The sequence below is a fragment of the Cariama cristata genome, unplaced genomic scaffold (assembly GCF_000690535.1).
Source record: "Cariama cristata isolate BGI_N322 unplaced genomic scaffold, ASM69053v1 scaffold12641, whole genome shotgun sequence".
NCBI lineage: Eukaryota > Metazoa > Chordata > Aves > Cariamiformes > Cariamidae > Cariama > Cariama cristata.
Window position 1 is genome coordinate 54,337 of NW_009601068.1, and position 17,257 is coordinate 71,593.

Genomic DNA, 17,257 nt, shown 5'->3' on the forward strand with positions numbered 1-17,257 from the left:
ACTAACCTCCAAGATAAATGGCAACACTGGGATGAAGGTCCTGGTGTTCTCAGACAACAGTGTAAGTGCACGAATGCAGTGCATGCGCAGAGGGTAGAAACGAGCCGTTGGTACCAGCCTAGAGCGGAAAAAAGAAGAAAGGGTATTAGGCCAAGTTTATACAGGAACTGCACCTGCAGCTTTCAGTGACACTTGAGAGCCTTTGCTACTCTACAAAAGAAAGACAGCTTTAGTATTGCACAGCAAACTTTGAGTTGCTGAAGCTATCCCACAGCTGGAAATAAAATTCACACATGTTAAAGCTATAGCACTCACACAAATTCCTGCAACCAAAGCACTACGTTTCCAGATTCTGTTGGGAGAAAGTGCTACAAGACAAGAGTTTTTCAGCTGATGCTGTTTAGTCATGTTCAACACTTTTGGCTCTCATGCTCCCAGCACAGGTAGGCATGCAAGGAAGAGTGGCAGGAACCAGCAGTAAAATGCCCATCTAAAGCAGCAAGTTTGACCAAGAAAAGGGCTCCCCCAGCATACCTGAGGGACTACAAGGAGGAAGTCATTTCCCATTTCAGGCTCCATACCCTCTGTATACCCACAGAGTTCATGCTGTCATCTGAACAGTGACCCTCTTAGGGTGGAACATTACTGAGGCAGGAGCTGGACCAGCAACAACCACCACATCAGAAAGGACGGAGTGGGAATGACAGTGACCTCTCACAGCCAAATCTGTTCAGCCCTCTCCAATCCAGCAGAGCACCTGAGCTATCGCTATATCCTTCAGAGAGGCAACATGTACATTTGAAAGCCAATAATCAGCATGGAGGGGAAGAGGTCAGACTTTTTGACCCGCACTTCAAACCGCTACACACTCAGGTATTAAGAAAGTAGAGCCAACTCCCTTTGTAAGGTCGGGACTGAGAAGGGTCAGCTCCCGCAGCAGATGGGAAGATGCAGAGCTTTCCCTAAAAGACACCAGATCTAATTACTGTACCACTCTAGAAACCTCTCACACTGAATGACCTGTACTTAAAGACATGGATGCCTCCAGCATTAACAAGGTGGCGGTGTTTTTTTTTTTTTAAAAACACATTCCCCAGACAATAGGCTCAAGTCTGATAAATGAACCCCTCCCCTCCCCAAAGAGCTTGCTGAGCAATCCAGGAGAGCAAAAAAAAATGCTTGACCAGGCACCATAAATCACCTGCATCTCCCCCCCTGCAATAGTGAAATAATTATCATTGGATCCATTATAGAAATAAATCTACTTTACACCCCTGATCTGGCACCACTGGAGATGACGAAAGCCATTCTCAGGAATTAATTGATCAAGGAATAAACCTGTTAAGTGTATAGATTTACTGTAAACCAAGACCATTAATTTTAGAGTGCGTGGCGATGCAAAAATCTGCTCAACTTCCCGACGGCTGGATGCGCAGGGAATACAAAACACAGCTGGGTCCCAGCTCTGCTGAGGAAGGTTCAACTGTCTAATCACTCCAGGGAGCAGTGAGGGGTTCAAACTGACTCACATTTCATCTCAGTGCTCTCTAATGTCTTACCATCACTGTCTCTTGGAATGCCTGCTGTACTCCTATGCAGCCTGGGCATGGGCTGTGGTGTAGAGAACAGCCTAAAGGCTTCTCAAGGCTTATTTTTCACTCGCTACAGCTCCTTCTGTTATACTCCTGGGTGACCGCAATCTTCCTCTGGCTACAGAGGACAGAGACAGCTTCTTTCAATGCCAGCCTCCACCCCACCAGGACAGGTCACCAAGAGAAGTTCCTCAGGGACACCAAGGCTGTGCTTGCTTCTCCATGGAGGAGGCTGTACCTGCTTTCTCCCCTGTACATGCTAAGGAGCTGGAACCCAAAACTTAACAGGCACTTAACTTAACTATAAGCCAGGGAAGAACTTCATTTTTATAGCTTAGGCTGGGAGCAAGGTAGAAATGCAAGCAGACATGGTCAGAAAAACACTTTATGGGATATGGGGAAAAAGGGAAACCAGAACAGGAGCTTCTGCAACAACTCCACTGCAAAAAACCAAACCAACCATCAACTTGTACAAATGCAAGCACATAGATCAAAAGGAGGAACTTGGACTATGGAGGGAGGAAAAAAAAAAAGCACAAAGCAGAGAAAGGAAGGAAGAAATCTCCTTTACATTCTGCTATCTCTGCAATATCTACAACACTGCCCCACTGGTCAAACTAACTGCAACCTTTCAGCTGTTTGTGAGAACAGCATTGCTCATTAGTACATGGCAATTCCATGAACAAACTCCGTAATGAGGGTCTTCCCAGCATCACAAAAATCAGAAACCATCAATTCCAGCACTTCTCCATTCAGTAGTCCAACTTCCCCGGACCACATCTTGAGCACAGGTAGCTTCCAGACACACATGGGGTCCATTTCTGAAATATGTATTATTAAAAATAGTTTCGATGCATTTTATATGCTGGAACGCAAGAAGAAGGAGCAAGAAAGTGAGGGAGCTCATTTTGATTTTAGCAAGCAACCCTCTTCTAGTTATCTTGTTTAATCACTTTTCAAATTCTGCCCTGGTCCCTGCCTAGAGCAAAAAGCCTGTGATGGATGGTGGTTTCTCCCCATTCCCCTCAGGTTAAGAGGTCAGGGTGGTGTGAGGAGCCGATCAGGTCCCACGGACGGACGGACAGACACCCTTCTCACTGCCCTTGTGCAGGAGCCAGGCGCCATCTCCCGGTACAAAAGGCAGTGGGGAAGGGGAGTCCCCTCCCAGCACCACATCACCACATCAGGAGCAGAAGTGAAAGAAGGTATTCCTGATGTTACACAGCATCCTGCCCCATCAACTGATCACATACACACACCTCTCAAAGCCGAGCAGCCCAGAGAAACAAAGAGAGGGGTCCAGCTTGTTCTCACCATCTCCACAAGAAAGTCTGCTGGCAGTGGTCAGATACTAAGCAGCCCCCAAGCAGATGTGTATCCCTAAACCGGCCTCCCAGAAATGTATAAAGTGGTACATGAAGCAAAAAAAACAAACCACAAACTCTTGACCTGCAGGTTAGATTATTTTATCCTCTCACCTCAAACAGAAACCACCCCAGTTCTTCCATAACACTCATTTGCTACGGACGTTATCTACACCAGGGGACGCGGCACCCAGATCGACCTCTCCCTAGTCTCAGTTTGGACAGCACAGCCACCGACATCGAGAAGAGGCTGCCTATACTCAGGAAGGAGACACTAGGGATCCTGGGGAGAGGCTGAAGCCCACGGAGCCACATCATATCCATACCTACCTACCCCCTTTCTATATCCTGGACACTGCCTTGACTCAGTAAGGAAGCCAGGGCAGGATCTGTTCCTATTTTCCCAACCCTAGATCCCATCTGTCAGGTTCCCAAATCTTTAAAGCCTTGTCAGACAGTAACTGTACTTCATGCCAAGCAGCCCTGTCCGTCACAGACACTAACAAATTCGATCTGCTGCTCTTGCTGAGACTCTCTTGACTCACCTTTCCTTGGCCCCAGATAGCCGATTTATCTGCCTGGGCAGCTAGAAAACTGCCCAGATTCGTCCGCAGAACAACTAAAACTACAACAGCAGTGGGAAGCAGCTTGTGCACATGGGGATGGGAAGAGGGATGCATGCGTACACTAATGATTGTTTAAATCTGCTTATCTTCATCACCACTTGGGAGTTTTTCAGGACCAGGCGGGTGGTGTTTTAAAGCTAAGAATCTGGTTAAGAGCTAACAGGATTTCAGAGATCACCAGATATTCAGAAATTCCCTCAATGCTCATCATTAACAGCCATTTCAAAGCACAAAAATTTCATATATAAACATATAAACTGATGGGAAAAGAGAAAGAAATTCTCAGCAGAGACATACTAAAACCAACAAATGTGTCCTAGTTCTTCAAATTCTAGCAAATATGCACAAAAAAATTGCATCTTCTAACTGTATTTACAGAGCTAGAGATGACAACTTGATCCTATACTTTGGTACTGTTAGGTCCCGAATCAAGTCAGTACATTTTTCCTTGCCACTTTGTACAACTGGGACGGTAATCTGTTCAGGCTATTCAGACTGCAACTTCTCTTATACAGACAACTTAGCCCAGGAAAAAAAAAACTAGACCAGAACTTTCTCACCACCTAAATATACAGGTGCTCACAACACATCTTTGGCTGGAATACCTCAATCAAAAGCAGCTCTCAGACAACTCCTTACAACACAAGGTTAAATCCAAATCACATAAAACAGTAACATCCCTTAGTAACTGCTCTGCCACATCAAGCAAGAGAAAGAAGTATAGCCAAAAGAAGAAAAAAATCCTACTTACTTTATACAGCCAATGATGACCTGCGTCAAAGGATAGATCAACGGCTCCATGACCTCACTGGGATAGATTGTGCTGAGAACCCGACACCAGAAATACAGGCAGTGGATATACTGCCAGTTATAAACAGACTGGAAGTTCTCCTGCAGAAAAGGGAAAAAACAGAGGCACAAACTTGAAAACGTGGCATTTGAGAGGAGCTCACTCTGGTTTCTCTACAGGACCCATTTTATCCAGCATTCTCTAAGAGGACATTGTGCACTGTTTAGAGAGGAATAACTAACATACTAGCTGTCGCTTTGATGCTAGTGGTTGACTTGCTACCCAGCATTTCAGATGATGCATTGGCAACGTTATGATTTGGTACTAGTTAGAGCCTTGAAGGAAATAATGAGCAACACACAGACTGCTTTTCTTCACAAGTATGGCTCATTTGAGAAGGATTATCTAATGACCCAGCTCACAGTAGATGGTGGGATGTGGCCAAGCGTTAGGAAACCTTTAACTGTTCCATTTACCCACAGTCCCTGGGACAGTCCCTGGCCTCCCACAGGTAGGAAGGCTGGAAAGTAGTGCCCCTCTCCAACACCCTTGTGAATTGCCTTCTGGCCTCTGCAGACCAGAAAGGGGGGAAAAAGGGTGTGTAAAGCAGCACTACAGATTCAAGCTAGCAAGAAATTCATCTGAATTAATCTGGATTTCCCTTCTCTGCACTCAAACTCCTTTGGTTGTTAAGTAGCAGCTTGTCCTTCTCATTTGTGGCTTCCCTTCCCTCAGCTGTATTAATCAAAACTCCCTCAACCATCACCCCATTAACTCTCAAAGGTAGTATCAGTGCTCATTTTAAAGATGTTCCTATGAACATTCACTGTCCAAGCAAGGACCAAATGATCAACCCAGCACCCCTCCCTGCTTTTCAAAAAGACACTACCCAGGACAGTTTAATTTTTTTCAACTGCAGAATAAAAATGACAGGCAGCAGAGCTGAGAACAAACTTCCAGCTCTGTTTCTCAGCCTGTCTTTACAGTTACCAGCAAAAACAATGCAACAGGCCAGCAGTGTGCCCAACATGCAATGACACACTGAGCTGGCATATCAGGCTGGCTCAGTAGTATGCGCAGGTGTCAGTCAGGTCTTGCACCAATCCAAGAGACATGGTTTTCACAAATGTTTGGGCAAGCTCTCACTCTCCCTGCCATGTGCTTAAGCAGCTCATAGTGCCAGATTAAATAAAAGCCCAGAAGAGTGCAGGAGTCCCTTAAGGACTCTTTCCAAAAGAGTTCTGCAGGCCCATGCATTCCCCAGAACTGCACCAAGAACTTAAGAGACTGCACTTAACAAGGTGCCTCAGCTCCAACTTGTGTTTGTTTAGACAGACTTTCAAGGTTGATGTCACCTCCTCTTTTGCATGGATGAAGCAAGATTTGTAAGTCCTGGAACAGGGACAGCAGCCCTCAATTGCAGCCACTGGACCAAACCTTGCAGTAGGGACTTAAGCCACAGCTGGAAATGATAGAGTTCTCCCAGCTCTCACCAGGTCACCAAGAAGCTCTGTTCTCAGCTTCTCTTGCAACAGAACAGATAAACAATCTGCTTCTGTAATCACCTTCCAGAACCACCCATTGCTCAATGTAAATTGGCTTATTGCTTGGATTTGTACATTCTGGTTGTGCTCTTGTCATTTAAGGTTCCTACAACACTCCCCAGCTTTGAAATCAAGTGGATTTAGTTCTTGTCTGGGCCAGCACTGAGGGTCTAAGAAGCCAGTGCAATCCAATTAGGGCATATGCGGCCCAGACTTCATTTATCTCTGCTCATTTATCCTCCTATGTCTGAACAGCCAGGAGATTTAACTAGTCACCAATCCTGCAAAGTTTGGGAGCAGCTGAACAATTAATCTATAGGGGTCTGTTTAGCAAAACATGAACAAAGCCAGGATTTGCAATCTGACTTGGATTTCTGAGGTCAGACTGGAGGTGGCTGAAACCAGGGTTGCTCCCAAAAGGTCTGAGCTGCTTTGTTCAATTAAGTCCTTTAAATAGTATGGACTTCACCGGAAAGATGCACACATCGGCGTGATTCCTAATGTTCTTTACCTTGAGGTTTTGCAACAGAGGTTGCAAACAGCAGCTTCACAGAGTGGAAAAAAGGTGCCCAAGGCAGAAGATGGAAAGTGCATCACAAACTCTTGCAAGCTGGGCGGAGAAAAGTGACTCCCACCCTGTAGCTGTCTTTTCTCTCCTTCCTCACTGAAATTCTAAACTAACATAGGCAACTACAAGGTGATCTCTGAAGCTCCCAGCCCCTAGTGAAAAATTCCTTGGCACGTTATGAAACAGGTCAGACACAAGTACTGACACTTTGGAGACACTACCAAAAGTCTGAAGTGGCTACTGCAATTTTCCCCTCTCCACACATTCCCCATAGGACAGTACAGTCCTTCCACACTTAAGGGTACCTACCTTCTTCTTTATTGTCATTGCACTGCGCAAGTGAATGGCAAGCTGACGAATGTAGATAAAGGCATGCTGGTAAGAGATCTGTGTGTCCAGGGCATACATCTCTGTCAGTGTGCGCTGCATGAAGTTGATCATGGGCAGGACATTGGGAGAGGTGAATCTGGAATTCTTCACAAATGCGATGTACATTTGCTGTCCAGGAAAGAGAACAAGGTGCAACCACACAGAACAAAAACATTCTTTCACTAACCTTCCCCACCCACGTATGTCCAAACCAGAGGTGAAGCATTCCTTTTATAAGTCAAGTCACTTCAAAGGAACATGCAAAAATAATAATCCAGCCTGCTCATTCTTCAGTGGAGACAGGAAAGAGTCTGTTTAGCACAGAGCTTGGATATGTCCCTACCATTGCTGATTTGCAAGGAGAGAGAACTGTGGGATGGCTTTGAGCCATACATGCTCATGGTCGGTCACAGTTCTCTTTCTGTAAGAGTGGTACATAAGCAAACTATGTTCCCTCCTCAGCTATAAGGTGAAAGATCAGAGCAGCTCAGTAGCGCCGAGTAGCGTGTCAGCACTTGAGGAAAGCCCTTAGGAAATTCAAAGAGGAGTATTCATCCTGTAGACAGATGAGTACCAGAGGTCTTCCATGCTAAGACCCTGTGTGCCTCCAGCAGGAAGGGCAGTAGTAGGAAGCAGGATATCACTCTGACCTAACATTGAATTTCTCCCCTGTTTAATTTTCCAGAGGTAGTCAGCATCATCTTCAGCACCTGCCCTACCTAATAGGCTGCAGCTCATAGTCTAAGGTCTTCACATACAGCGTGAGAAAGAAAAGCTGCAGAGTACAGCAAGTACCAGCCTTACCTTGAGCAAGGGAGTTAGGTACGCCTCTTTCTTGTAGCGGCAGATCTTGTTCAGCACAAGGAAGGCCAGTACTCTCACTGTTTCCTCACCTGTGCTCCACAAATTAATCGCTTGCTGGAATGGAAAATAAAAAGATACAGGTAAGTGAAGGGATAAAGAGCCCCTTCGTGGTTACCAACAGGCCTGAGCTTTCTTCCTTCACACCAAAAAAAGGCAAGTGAGGAGGAAGATGACACAAAGATGGGAAGCTGTATCGTCACAGAATCAGTCACAACAGCACTGGCAGCCGTTCTGCCCTCATACTTCAGCTGTGAGATCACACAAAAGGCAAGGTTGATGTTTCCATGATTAATAAAGGAAACTGTCCAAAACTAGCACCTCTGAAAAATACATGCACTTTTATTCATGTGCCTAAATATACATTTGAGCTTCTGAGCATAGGCACCAGCCTGTGCATGCAACTCAATCTCCTAGGCTTTGCAAAGCTTCCTCATCAACCCCTAGACAGCAACACCACACTAGATTACACATTTGGCTGATATATCTTCCAGCCCAACAAAAAGAGTAATTTTTATGTCTTACACTGAATTCTGCAGAATACAACTACACTGCAATTATACTCCAGTTCTCACCATGAACACCAAATTCCAGTTTCTAGAAGAATGCTATTAAAGATGCATATGTCTCTGGAGAGGAGACACTAGGGTTTGATTTCCAAATTTATCAATGTTCTTTCCCTCTGGGCAAATAGGTTGCAGTTACAGAGATACATCTTGTGGTAGTTCTGACTTAATTCCAGTTCCCTGGACATTCACTGTATTAATTCAAACAGCAGAGCAGCAGCAGGGTTTGGAGCCAGAGACAAGACCTGCGTAAGGCAGCACTTTTGCTGTGACATCCTTAGTCACTCTGGTATAGACACGATGATGAGCACCCAGTGCATCACAAAAACACCTACACCAGCTGGAGAGGGGTAGGTTAGTCCGTGTAGAGGTCTGGGCTAACAGACAGTCCACCATTGACATGTAAACTCATTAATCCAAGTTTTACACATCTCCGCATTGCATAAAGCAAACATGTATTGGTTTATCCCCTCAAATTCTTGAGAAGCAAAGGGAGCGATTTCTTTCTTCCCAGGCATGCCTGCATTCGCCTGTTCAGCATATAGATTCACTTGGACATGGCTGGCCCTGTCAGGAAGCAGCTGGTACAGTAGGACCATAATCATGGCTGATGCCTCCAAAACCCAATTACCTTAGCTGCACAAATGAACTCTACAGGAAATCAGAAAGATTCCAGCTGCAGGGCTGAAAAAGCCTATTCAAAAATCCCCACTGTAGCAGTGAGCAGACTGCTACACCTTCAGATATGAGGTGTACCAGCCTCCCATCGCTGTATACCAGTCATCTTTATCATCAAAGGGTTCTCAGCCTCATTTAAATGTTGTGTTGCAGTTTTTCATTTAAATGTCACCCTGTTGCCCTCTTCCACGCCTCCTTTGTTGTTCTTAAGTGCTCAGCAGTTGTGACTAAGTTTCTGCAAAAATATTCCACCCCCAGCTCTTGAGAGTGAAATACTATCACAGATGTACACACAGACTCAGCACACAGGCAGCAATTACTCCATCTGCAATGAGGAAGCAGACAGCTTCCCCAGAACACCTCCGTGTCACTTTGCATAGGGATTAGCAGGCTACACACAGAGCCACATGCACACTCACCTCAGCGTGAGCATGCTTCATGGCACCTAGAAAGCCTGCAAGAGAAGCAGGAGTCCTTTCCAAGACCAAAAGCAAAACGAGGGAAGAGGAGCACAAGTGACTGAACTGTCATGGGATCCAGCCTAAATACAGGCTCATCTGAAGGGGTAAAGAAAGTACCTCAGATCCAAATGATATATCACAGCACATCACCTTACCTTGAGAAGTGCACGGCACTGCTTTGGAAAGGACAAAAAATAAGGCACTATGGAAATGACATGCTGAAGGACTGCTGCAGCAACTGAGGCTTCTGTTAAACAAGACAGGAGCTATGGAGGGAAAAGAAAACACAATCCCATTTACTGTGTAGTCCTCATCACCTCTTCCTTTACTACTCAGCATCTGTATTTTGCTATTTCCAAGTATTTCTCTGTTACCAGAGGACTGGAAGACCAGTCTTCCCTAGAAAGAAGCTCAAACTAAACTGCAAAAGCTGTACCAGGAAAGGTGTTGACACATGGTGGTTAAATAACTCCCCTGAAAATAAATCATCTTGGCAAATGTGAGCTCAGGCTACCGGACTTGGATGGCTAATGGCACCTGAGCTCACCACATAAAACCTCATTTATGTATACTGCAAAAGCTGAGTCTATATACAGTTTAAGACATTTTACAGACAGCATGACACCAATGTCTCTTGTCATCTCACTACAAATGGTCTAAGTACAATGAAGACACCCTCAGTCTACACAAAGCTTGGAAACAGACCATCTGAGCTACCAGATAACTTGCTGGATTTCACTAGTATTTCTTTAATGGAAAGCTGGAATACTGTTGGGTATCAAGAGGTTAACTCTAGCTCAAGAAAAAGGTGAGACAAACTATCATGAAACAGTATCTTTGTATTTCCAGGTTGTTCAGCTCAGTTCATCTGAAGCCAAATCCAGAGGTGTTTGCAGTTTCTAATTTGAAGACAACAGTAAGCTCCAAGTCACATCAATTTGAGAGAGGTTCTGTCGTATGCAGTGCCTCCTCTTGCCTGCAATCCCAGTTGCTGCAAGCAGAGGCATTTTTTCTACTTTCCGCCTCAATCTCCTCCTTGCACTGCAAAGATTCTGAACTGAGCAAGTCTCCTTTGCAAAGTCCTTCACACACACCAAAAGGAAACCACTATGCCAGAGAAACACTGTAGTGAAGCCTTGGACCGAGGGCACTCAGAAGCAAAAACAGGACTGGGGATTACTTCAATGGGACTCCATTGCCAGCTTCTCCTTTTCTACTGTAATCTGCTGCTGGCGAGAGGCACCACGACTTGAGGAAAAAAAGCTATGCTGATGAAAAAGCTCTTTCTGCTAAGTCATTCTGCCAGCTTACAGCCAAGAGACATCAGCACTTTCTTTTTCTTCCCTTATATCCCCTTCCCTCAGCTTCTGAAGAATGAGTATTTCAATGTTGTTGTTTTAATATTCAAAATTTGGGGATGCATGATGAGGCAATCTCAAAAAAATTAACTGGGGGCAGGAATTGCCTTCAGAAATAACCCATGAATTGTCTCTGAAACACCATGCATCAGCAACTTTGGATGGATGGGACATCCTAGCGGGATGGCGCATAATCGTATTTGGAGATGTCATATGTGAAGTTACCAACATAACATCTTCTTAGTATTCACTGTAAAAAGTGGTAAGATCATAGTGCCAAAAATCGAATTAAAAATGCAGAATGCAGGAGCACAGCACTGCAAACTACTTTAAAGCCCACTAAATACTAATTTGTCAGACAAATTAAGACAAAGAACTGCCAGAATGTTAACCCAGCCCTTCTTTTCAGGTTACCTATTTTGATCCAACCATCTTATGGACCTCCAAATTGTTAGTTAGACCAAATACTTCCAAAACAAGACTGGGAACTAGACGGACACACAAATCTCAGATGCCCAAGGCTCCTAGACTCAGTGAGATTTCTTCCGTCCACTGCAGTCTCAGCCAGTAAGTCTTATCCACTACAAAACGCAGCATAGAAACCAATACCCAAGGTTCCCAGTATTGCGACGGTCAGAAAGTCACCCTCACACTGGAGTTACTGTCTTTTCAAAGGGAAAAGCACCTGAGGCTACACTGTTACCTGCTTTGTCAATTTTCCTGATTGTTTGGCTCTCCTTTTAGCAGTGTTGTTTACAGATGCAAAAGCCCATCTGCCTCATTCCAAAATATCCTTAACAAAAGCCCAGTGATGCACAGACTGACCCCAGTAACACAAACATGCTGAAATTTCTTACTTGTATGGTACAGCTGAGGTACGCTTTTATGTCCAGTCGCAGCTTGCTCCAAAGTGGGCTGGTGGAAGGGAGCACCATTCTGGAAATGAGCAAGAGTTGGATTTAGCTTTCAAAAAAAAAAAAAAACAAACAACAACACCCCACCAAATAAATTAGATTTCAGTAGCACAAAAAACAGTGACTTCACTTCCTCAATATTACCAGCGAGTAAACACAACTGCTTGCAAAGCAAGAAGAGAAGTAACAACTTTGTCACGGGTGAAAAGAAGCACTTCTACTCTGTAAAAACTGCCTGAAGCACTGCATTAGAAAATTCAATTCAAAGAGCTTCCCAGCACAGCACCCAGATCTCTGGAAGTGTGATACAGGGAGTTGTGACAGTCAGAAAGTCTGGTGGAGACCCGAATCCCTCACGCTGATGTTATCTTCCAGTCCAGCATTCTGCGGCCACTGCCAGAAAACAGAGCAGGTTGGCTTGTAGCAAGAAAGTCTATTTTGGGGATCAAATTAGTTGCGAGACATTTGCTCTGTCTCTTCTAAACTTTTGACACTGCACTCATGAAGTAGTGCTCCCAAGCCATCCCAAAATTCAGACATGGTCTGTACAAGTCAGGCCTGAGGAGGAAAGAGACTGGTATTTACACCAAGAACTGGAATTTACTTCTCAGACTAGTCACCACTGTCAGCAAGGGCTCTAAAGCTTAACTCACCCTTCCCTCCATCTGTGACAGGGAAATTAAAAAAATAACTGCCACAAAAATTACCCTGGAACTGAAAGCACTTTTGAAAGGCATTCAATTCTCACCCTACCCAACAATGGGAAAAACAGAAGAGCTCAGACTATGAGGCAAGTAATAAAACTGTGTCCAGCTGAAACTCCAGAGAGAACTGAGGTAAAAAGCTTCTATGAGTGTCTAGTAGGAAACAGGCATAGGCGCTAAATAAGGCTGCTCCAGCTTGCAAAGCATACTGGGAACTTCACAGCTTGTTTTACAAAACTGGGCTCACAGTCCCCAGCTATGGTACCGGTTCATCTGGCACGAGTCCAGACTGGTACTTACTGAGTTCCCACCACCTTTTTCAGTTGCTCCTGGGTAAGCCATGCTGATACTATTCAATTATGGGCCCAGCCTGACTCTGAAATTCTTTGAGCACCAACCCACACAATAGCCAGAGAATTCCTAGCTCCCTGGCAGCAGGTGAGATTTCAGAATTGCCATTCCTTCTCTCTAGTCAAATCAAATTGCATCAGCAAATGCGTACAGAGGTACTGGATCAATGTTGCCATTCTGGAAAAAAACGAATTCTACCATTCTTTGTGCAGTGGCATGCTTGTTTCCATTCCATCTATGCTCTAACAGCAAGCAGCTCAAACCCAGATGATCCAGCTCTCAGACCACCAGGCTCTAGGGCGTAATATAGCTACTAAAGCCCTGGATTAACTAAAGTCACATACTTGTGATACTCTGCCTGCGTCTAGGCAGAAGGCTTAGTCCCTTTCTCTGAAAACCAACTTGCAACGCCTTAACTGTGCTCCTGAGTGCAAGCATATGCAATTCCAGATCTCCTTCTGTTGAAGCCACACGTCCTCTGCAAACAGCTGGAGTCTAATATTACAGAGGACGCACTATTGGGCAAGAAAGAAAGAACCTGGTTAAGATGACTGTGAATAAAATCCGTCAAATTTGCTAGTGTTTGGGAAGAGCTGCCATTTTTTTTCAGCTTCACAGTCAGGCTGCAGCTCTGAAAAGCCCCAACCAGCTTTCTCTCACCTGCAGTTCTCCAATCTCCTCAGACTTACTTTAGTTTGTTCTTTGGGGCTTTCAGAAGAAGCAGCTTCTGCAGGCAGCGGAAAAGGTCCCGGATACAGAAGGACACAAGGGCATTGAACACTGGTTAAAAGAAGTCAGTAAAGCATTTGTAAATGATTTTCCATATATTCCTGGTTTCTCAGCTAATATGAAAAGAGCTCCCCAATGAATTGAAGCCATTAATTCCCATAGCAGAACTACTGCATTTCCTCAAGCTTCCAGAAAACATCAGTTTGTCTTACCCTAGAACTTTTTATCTAAACAGCAAGATTACAATTCACAGCTTTCTGGCACAGGGGCCACCTCTTTGCTGAGTAAACAGCATGAAGTACAAAAGCAGCCTGACCCATGACTAGGAGTCTATACTACCATCAATCTCCTGCAAAACATAGTAAAAATTAAAGACATTTTTAAATAAAAAAAGTCACAGAAATGGACAAGTGAATTCTATGTAATGTCTTGCATTAAAGAATGAGATTTTACCAATAGCAATGAAAGCTATAAAAAGCCCTATGCTGGGCAAGACAGAGTTAAGGAAACCAACTGGGTTTAAGAAGTTCCACCCCATAGTGCCAGTTCCAGATGGCACACAATAACAAGCTGATAAAATACAGCGAGAAAGTGCCTGCAAATTTAGTGGTAAAAGTAGTGGGCTGAAAGTCACATCCTCCGAGATACTAACAAAGATGTTTCCTTCTCAGCCGTGCTGTTACAAGTCTAAAACAAGACTGTCTGTAAAACCTGGAGCTTACACAAAAGGGGGCTAGGCTGGAGAGAGAGGTTGCATCTCAATTGTTCAATATGCATGATAATCCTGTACAGAAGGAGATCTACATGCAGTATTTTGAGAGGTCCTGGCTAGGGGAATGTGAACTTGATAGTGCAACTGAACCCTGAACTGTTGTGTGGTTATAGAACATCATTTGGTAAGAAGATTTAAAATAGTTTTGTAGGATTAGTTCTAAGAGGGAACAGCAACAAGCCATAGCAAAAGTTATCCAAAAAATCATGCACTACAAGCATATAAACAGTATCTAGCTTCAACTTCACTCTGAAAAGTCTGGTGAAGGAAGTGTGGTACTTTCCTCAGGAGTCTGCAAGCCCAGCTGCTCCAGGCATGCCCACAGAGTGGTATGCTTACACACTGGGACACCAGAAGAGATACCACTGCACAGACTCACCACTAGAAGATAAGCTACTTAACTTACCCTTTCATAGGCTTCATTTCACTTAACTCCCACCAGTACTTATCCCCACTCTCTTCCAATAAACCTTCCCTACCAAATGACTTCCTTTCTCTCACAGAAGTAGTATAGTGACCAACTCACCTGCAGTATCAGTGACTTGAAACTTGCTTGCATCAACCCCACCATTATCTCCTTTGGTGGTTGCTACAGACGCTTTAAAGGCTTGAGTGATTTCATGGAAAAGTTTTGGTGTTAGATTTCTCTGGGGAAAGAAGAAAAAGGATTGCTGAGGAGAAAAAGCAAGCAATATTCTGAAACTCCTAAGCACTTTACTGGGACAGGAGTATTGGAATTCATTGTAAGTTTGATCACAAAAAAGCCCATCCTATAACACACAGGAGAAATGTCAAGACAGTGTTAACAAATGCTAGTCGCCTTCACTTGCTCCAAAATGGGCTTCTAAGGGCTTTTAATTGGTTGGGGGTTGAGAAACAGTCAGCTGCAAGCAACTGTCCAATTTGACCTTTCCCTCCCCCTCTTAGTGAGAAGCAGCAAGCCATTTCATCACTACTCAAGAGTGACTAAAAAGGTTCTTGGAGCTGCCAAAGGCACAATGCTTAGCAAGAGGGTGGAAAAAAAAATAAAATCAAAAAGTTAACCATTCTGACCTCCTCCAAGTCCCACAAGTTTTTCTAGCTTCTCCCTCAGATGGGCTGCAGGTACCCTAATCTTGCAGCCACAAGAAAAATTGCAAAGACAAGTCATGATGAAGTAACAAGAGCTCTAGGAATATGACCTTGTACATAGGACATAAATCTTCTCTGTAGATTTTAGTGAAAGATGAACAAATTGAAAGTTATTCTTTTAGAGGCAACAACACACATAGAAGAATGTTTAAAGGAGAATGCCCAAGTGCCTTGTATTCCAACTCCATGCTCACCTCTGCACCTTTTTTCCACTCTTCAACCATTTTCAAGCTCACAGGGATGAAAGAAACTCTCTTCCGTTTGACTGTTTCATGTTCTTCTTCATCTTCATCACTTGCTTCCTAGAGAAGTCAGTATCAAGACTGAGAAAAGGCTTATATGCTTTTCTAGCCCTACCTCTTTTGCTGAGTAGCTACTGAAAAGGCAGGCAGCAGCGAATTTTATTAATGCTGCTATCAGCACTTTATGTAAAGCAGTAATGAAACTAGAGGTATTACAAATTCTAAAAAAACAACTACTTAAACTCTGCACCTTTGCTACATAAATACAATGTGCAATGTAAAACATCAGGGAGAAAGCATATCACTTAAGGCAAAACAAACTCTCATTGGGAAAGGTGACACAAAACCAAAGCTACAGAGAAAACACACACTAAGGCTCTGCTTTCACAGTGTTTAACAAACTCATGCTCAGTTCAAATCCACAGCTGACTTCTAGATTACAAGCCTGTACACCTGCAGATGATCTTTGGGGAAGCTCCTCCCCAGCCATCTGTGCCACTATAAGCCCAAATATACTTAGGCCTTGCACCGAAACTCAAATACTTAACATGTAATTGAAATAATTGATTTTAGCACTCCTAAATAGGGCCCAGTACCTCCAGTGTATCAGGTGGTATATGCAACCCCTCCTCCTCATCAGAACTGTCTGAAGCATCAAAATTCAGCAGTGTCCGATCGTTTTCCTCCAGAAACTTATAAAATTCAGGATCTTTGTCCTTCAGCCGGGAGAGCTGATCTTTATGTTCAGATGCTTTTCCCTTCTTCCTGGTAGACAAGAATTAACATGCATTTATTCACTGCTCAAACTTCTGCTGACACTGTAAGAAAAACAAGCAACTTCTGAGCACTAAAGCACACCTGGGGCTAATTTGAATGGTGATGGATTTATCAATTCTGTATCCCATTTAACACCTGCTCTAAAGGACCTGCAAAAGGTTATTTTCATTCAGCACACTAAAAAACCTTGAAAGCAAGCTATGAGGTTGTACTGTGAATCTGACCAGAGGTCATGAAAACACCTTGCAACACGAAAAAAAAAAAAAGAATAAATCTCGATTTCTCAGAATTACTCTCACAAGCTTTTATAAAGAATACTAAAAGCTGTACTGCCAGAGGAGTCTGACAATGAAAGCTTGGTAAAGTCTTATCTGATACTAAAGAATTGTTTTGGCTTCTAATAATGATTAGCAATACCCAAGAACTACTTCATCATTTTCTATCTTGCAGATACTCCAATGTCTTTCAGTAACAGCAAATACACACAAACTGAGAAAAAACAAAGTAAGCTTTCCCTGACTCCAATATACCCTGTAAAACATTAAAAGCATACACAAGCTTTTCTTCACTGCAGTTACTGAATTGACATAGGTCCAACAGAAAACCTGACTGTTCTGTACCCCATAACCACACTACGGTTTAAACGCTGCCCTTTTAGACACCTCTGACCCAGCTTCTCCCAGAATGAGCTCATTCCATGACAGATGCTGCAACGAAGCCCTGTGATTGCTTATAAAAGCAGACAAAAGTAAAAAACCCAAGCAACCAGTGAACGCATGCTTAGACGTGCCAAGCCTCGCCCAAAGCTGGCAAGAGGCGACCGGGGAGCACTAACGGCAGGCCGCCCGGAGGGACCGCCC

General features: G+C 43.9%; 1 protein-coding gene across 1 annotated transcript in view; it reads right to left on the bottom strand.

Annotated features, from left to right (window-relative positions):
• The window catches only part of NOC2L (nucleolar complex associated 2 homolog (S. cerevisiae)), a gene marked incomplete at its 5' end in the record, with an annotated part of 50,547 nt that extends 34,162 nt beyond the window's left edge, over nucleotides 1-16,385 (bottom strand). Inside the window, 10 exons of the mRNA XM_009710301.1 lie at nucleotides 7-118; nucleotides 4,334-4,473; nucleotides 6,794-6,982; nucleotides 7,658-7,771; nucleotides 9,575-9,685; nucleotides 11,635-11,713; nucleotides 13,436-13,526; nucleotides 14,774-14,894; nucleotides 15,573-15,680; nucleotides 16,217-16,385. Coding sequence (XP_009708603.1) covers nucleotides 7-118; nucleotides 4,334-4,473; nucleotides 6,794-6,982; nucleotides 7,658-7,771; nucleotides 9,575-9,685; nucleotides 11,635-11,713; nucleotides 13,436-13,526; nucleotides 14,774-14,894; nucleotides 15,573-15,680; nucleotides 16,217-16,385 — 1,234 coding nt within the window. The remainder of the gene's footprint in view (nucleotides 1-6; nucleotides 119-4,333; nucleotides 4,474-6,793; nucleotides 6,983-7,657; nucleotides 7,772-9,574; nucleotides 9,686-11,634; nucleotides 11,714-13,435; nucleotides 13,527-14,773; nucleotides 14,895-15,572; nucleotides 15,681-16,216) is intronic.
• Nucleotides 16,386-17,257: the final 872 nt, after the last annotated feature.